The sequence below is a fragment of the Egretta garzetta genome, unplaced genomic scaffold, assembly GCF_000687185.1.
Source record: "Egretta garzetta isolate BGI_Z169 unplaced genomic scaffold, ASM68718v1 scaffold138, whole genome shotgun sequence".
Taxonomy (NCBI): Eukaryota; Metazoa; Chordata; class Aves; order Pelecaniformes; family Ardeidae; genus Egretta; species Egretta garzetta.
Genome location: NW_009260598.1, coordinates 836,808 through 841,504, shown reverse-complemented (window position 1 = coordinate 841,504; position 4,697 = coordinate 836,808). Strand labels below are relative to the sequence as shown.

General features: G+C 39.2%; 1 protein-coding gene across 1 annotated transcript in view; it reads right to left on the bottom strand.

The window, feature by feature from the left end:
• CD164 (CD164 molecule) overlaps window positions 1-4,697 on the bottom strand; it is a 20,585-nt gene that overhangs the window by 7,391 nt on the left and 8,497 nt on the right. The window contains exons 2-3 of the mRNA XM_035900310.1: window positions 3,425-3,511; window positions 1,329-1,400 (exon numbers count right to left, since the gene is read on the bottom strand). Coding sequence (XP_035756203.1) covers window positions 1,329-1,400; window positions 3,425-3,511 — 159 coding nt within the window. The remainder of the gene's footprint in view (window positions 1-1,328; window positions 1,401-3,424; window positions 3,512-4,697) is intronic.

Sequence of the window (4,697 nt, the reverse complement as noted above, 5' to 3'; positions counted from 1 at the left end):
AGAAGCCTTTAATACTCAGGGCCATTTAAATGTGGTTATTTACATCTTTAAACAATTCAGCATGGTGGGAAACCAGAGCGGACTGTTTCTACAGAGATTGGCCAGATATATCAGAACCTACATTCTCTCAGGTCCCACTTGCATCAAGCCACTTTAGGTCTACCTTAACATTTTTCTACTCAATCCCCAAATGTAGTGCTGAGCATGACACTAAGAGCTGATCAGGTATACAGGTTCCTCTCACACCAACAAAGATCCTCTACTAAAGGTGATAATTAAGTTTCCTTGAATATACAAAAGCTAAACCACAACGACCTGATAATGTCACTACAAGTTTAACAGGCACAGACTGCAGAAATTCTACTCTTAGATATAGAACATTGTAACAGCATGCTCACTTTGAAAAGCACTGAAAAAGTTTTAACACTCCCAATTAGGGGTTATTGCTACAATTTTACAAACAACACAGAAGTCCAAGTCAAGCGGAATTATTTCTGACTGGCTTCCACCACCACAAGACAGCCCATAGCAGCAGGGAAGCTTCATCTCTGTTGGTGTGAGCCAGCCTCTTCAGCAGCACTGTTGAACTCATCTAGACGAGAGTATTAAGAATTTTCATTTGCTGTTCTAATCTCAAAACCAGAAAATCCTATTTAAAGTCCATTTCTTTTCAGCTTTCAGAAAAACTAAAATTGGGGGACTTTCACAAAAGTGAAATTGAAGATTTAATTGAAATTATTCATATCCTGCAAATCTGCTTTGCACAGCAAGCACAAATTAATGAAAAGACTGAAGTAAATATGCAACTGAGAACATTGCTAGCATGAAGGATTTACCTTACACAGTTCTATAACCCAGACCCTGCACTTCAGGACTGCACGAAGAGCTGTGCTAGTTAATTAAAACTGGAAGGTTCCTATTTACTGCATGTCAGGTGAAGCACTGGACTTAGCAGGTGAAACTTTTTTTTGTTGAATATGAAGCTTATTGTCTTGAGGATGCTGACAAGTTCCTTAGGATATGCTGTATCTAATAGGAAACATCACCCATTGTAATCTAAGAAACCAAGGCAGTAGCCAGAGACGTGTCTAGTAAAATATGTCAGGCTTCTTGAAACAGCAGCAGTAAGCAGTTAACTGAATGTACAACAAAACTGTGTACTTTAGTATCACATATCATAGGTTTAAGCTGGAAGCAAAGGGCTTACTTACATACTTGTACATGCTTATGTAAACTGTAGAATGCACATGACAAAGGTCAACAGATGAAGTTATAAACACAACCACTTCACTTTAAACAACGTGAAAGCTGAGTATCTAAATACTCACAAGAACACTGTATTTCCAATGAACAGTTGTGATATTTCAAATGTGTTTCCGTTTCATTTACACACATGTATTCTGTCAGAAAAGAAGAGACAAGAATATTTACAGCAGCAAAACTTTAAAGTGTTTGAGACATTGCTCCTAAATACTTACAAACCGTTCATATGACAAACTAAACATCTTCTAGCCAGGTTAACATTAAAGCCACTTCAATATGCAGGACTTCAGTATTATATTAATAATTAGAAATTACAAAAGTTTTAGTGTTTTCTTTCACTACAGTTACTCAACAATATTTATACATGGTTATGTGCCATTTTGCAGGAACAGTAGAGCTTGATACTTTTTCTTCATAGCCTATGTCCTGGTTTCGGCTGGAATTTAGTTCATTTCCTTCCTAGTAGCTGGCATAGCTCTGTGTTTTGGATTTAGCATGAGAATAATGTTGATACCACACTGATGTTTTAGTTGTTGCTAAGTAGTGCTTAGACTAAATCAAGGACTTTTCAGCTTCCCATGCTCTGCCAGGTGCACAAGAAGCTGGGAGGGGGCACAGCCAGGACAGCTGACCCCAACCGGCCAAAGGGCTATTCCAGACCATATGACGTCATGCTCAGCATATAAACTGGGGGGAGTTGGCCAGGGACCAGTGATCACTGCTCAGGGACTAGCAGGGTATCAGTTGACAGGTGGTGAGAGGTTGCGTCACTTTTTTTTTCTTGGGTTTTGTTCCTCTCTTGTAATTTTTTTTTGGTTACAATTTAGTATTATTATTATTTTATTTCAATTATCAAACTTCTTATCAACCCAGAAGTTTTCTTACATGTGCTCTTCCAATTCTTTCCCCCATCCCACAGGGGCAGGGGGGGAGTGAACGAGCGGCTGTGTGGTGCTTAGTTGCCAGCTGCGGCTAAACCACAACAGCCTATAAAATTAGACAGTGTTTCTACTCTTTGTGGCATTTTTCAAGTAAACATTTTGCATCTCTATGGTAGCATCATAAAAAAAAAATCTTACTATCCTAAAAAATTCTACATGCAAGCAAAACTTAGTTCCAGCTTTTAAAACAGATCCTTGACCTTGAAATTGTTGAAGACATCAGTTTGTCATTCTCTGCCTGCACACCTTTCTCCCTTGACTCAGGTTTCAACCTCGCCCTCAAAGAAGTTACACAGATCTCTTGAGTGCTTGCAGTATGCGCCTGATTGGTCAGACAGCACATGCAGAATTCAGAAAAAAAGCTTCTTGAAGGATGCTCTTGTACTGGATAAGTTAGATCCAAAATTATTTTTGTCGGTTCCGAGGCATCTTAGCATTCATATATAACCTTTCTTGGTCATCTGCAATCAAGTGCTACAAAATCACCATTACAGTCAAGCCACTCTCTCCTCTTATTCTGTTTCCACCTCACATAAGAAGTACAAATAGGACTGTATGCTGAGGACTACTTATGTAGTCTTTTTACGACTTTGTCAACAGCAGCTTCATCTCCTCCAGGACTGAGTACCAGAGATCACCTAAATGTAGTTACACCCGACTCTCCTCCAATGGGAAAAACAAGGCTCTGAATGAGACCAGCTAATGCTTCTTTGGCTCTGTCACGTTCCCCTCAGCAGGCTGCAATTCTTCATTTTAGGAATACTACTCTTGACTATTCTTGTTTAATGAACTCCTCTCCCTTATCGCACTTCACTTCAGGCGTAGTGGCTGTGACCAGGTCTATGACACCACCTCAAAAGGGACTGAAGCACAGGGATGCGCCTGCATGTCAGAATCCACTCAGGACTCCTTAACAGCCGACACAAGTGACTAGTTTGTTCTGAAAACATTTTGAACCATCTGGAAAACATTAGCTTATCAACAGCACAGATTTAGATGAGAAGCCTTAAAAAATCTGGGATTATTTTGAACATGTTCAGCTGTCTCCACATAAGAGCTCGCAATGTTTTTTAACAACAGATATAACTTATGAGTTCCATTAGGTTATCAAACGGAACAGTATATGTGTGCAATGAACATTAATATAGATGAATTAGGTCTAGTTGGGTTTAAGGTTCTGCATGGCATAGTAAGGATCTGCACTGTGTAGTCCTCCTTACTTTCACATTTGATCCAGTTGCAGCCTGCTGTTGCATTTGTGCCATTATGAATACAAGAATCGCAGTCAGAAATGTTTTCACAGATGCCTAAAAAAAAAAAAAAAAATTCATTGATCAGGACAAAAAGACAAAATTACAACCATCAAAAGAGCAACTTCACCCACAGAAACAACTTGGATCCCTATCTTCCCATATGTACATCTCCTGAGTTAAGACACAATCCTTCTCACTGAACTAACTACAACTGAAAGCTACAACATAGGAATGCATTTGGCAAGACACAAATACATTTCCCTCCAAACACTACTGATACTCTGAAACCAGATCCCACATGTACACCAAGATTATGCCTCATGCAAGCTCTAACTATAGTAAACTCAGATAATAGAGGATATATTACACTAGTGATGTTACCAAAGCCTGCCAAATTAATTTTGCAGAAGTTCATTGAAACCACAGATGGCAAGAGCTTTGTTCCTTTTGATTACATTTTTCTGTTGTGTAATACAGACAGCTATAAACAATCCTACAGTAGAAAGCAACCAAAGTATGAGAAATAAAGGCAAGAACCTAGAGGACTTCATATACAAACACATATAAAGGAGAGCAGAAAGTCTATCTATTCATACTTTGATCACAGCAGAAGCCAGCAACCTAACCAGTCCTGCTGCTTTTTTATGTCAATCTCAGTCAAACTTTGTTGCCTTAAAACCACAGTGACAACACATCCGCTAGCTGGATCAAGTAAGATCTTCTCCTAATCTACAATTTTACTGCATTAGTTTTAATGAAGACTTACTCATACAGCCATCACACTCAGAAAACCCACATACTACCCACAACTCTTTACACCACGTACTCTCCAGCACATTTCACATCATATCCACCCACTCCAGGCACCCTTGGATGACCTTTCACTTTTCTCTGTTCTGCTCCATAGTGAAGGGAACGCTGCTATTCACAGATCTTTGGCAATCAGCATAATAATTTACATCTCAAGATAACAACTACAAATGCATGAACTAACTTCAGTATTCTTGTAATTCAAATTCAGCCTGAATCCACCTGGCCTTTCTCCTGGTTGTGGTAAGATCAGGCTAGAAATATTGGCACTATTTCTTCACTTTCAAGAAACATAAGATGATGTGAAAAGACGTTTTTTGGTTTGCATCCGTGAGGTATGCAACAGACTTGCCCTGCTCCCTTAAAAACTAAGGCACTTAAACCACTTCAAAAACTATACGACAGTTTCTGGATAACAGATTCCGGGGGG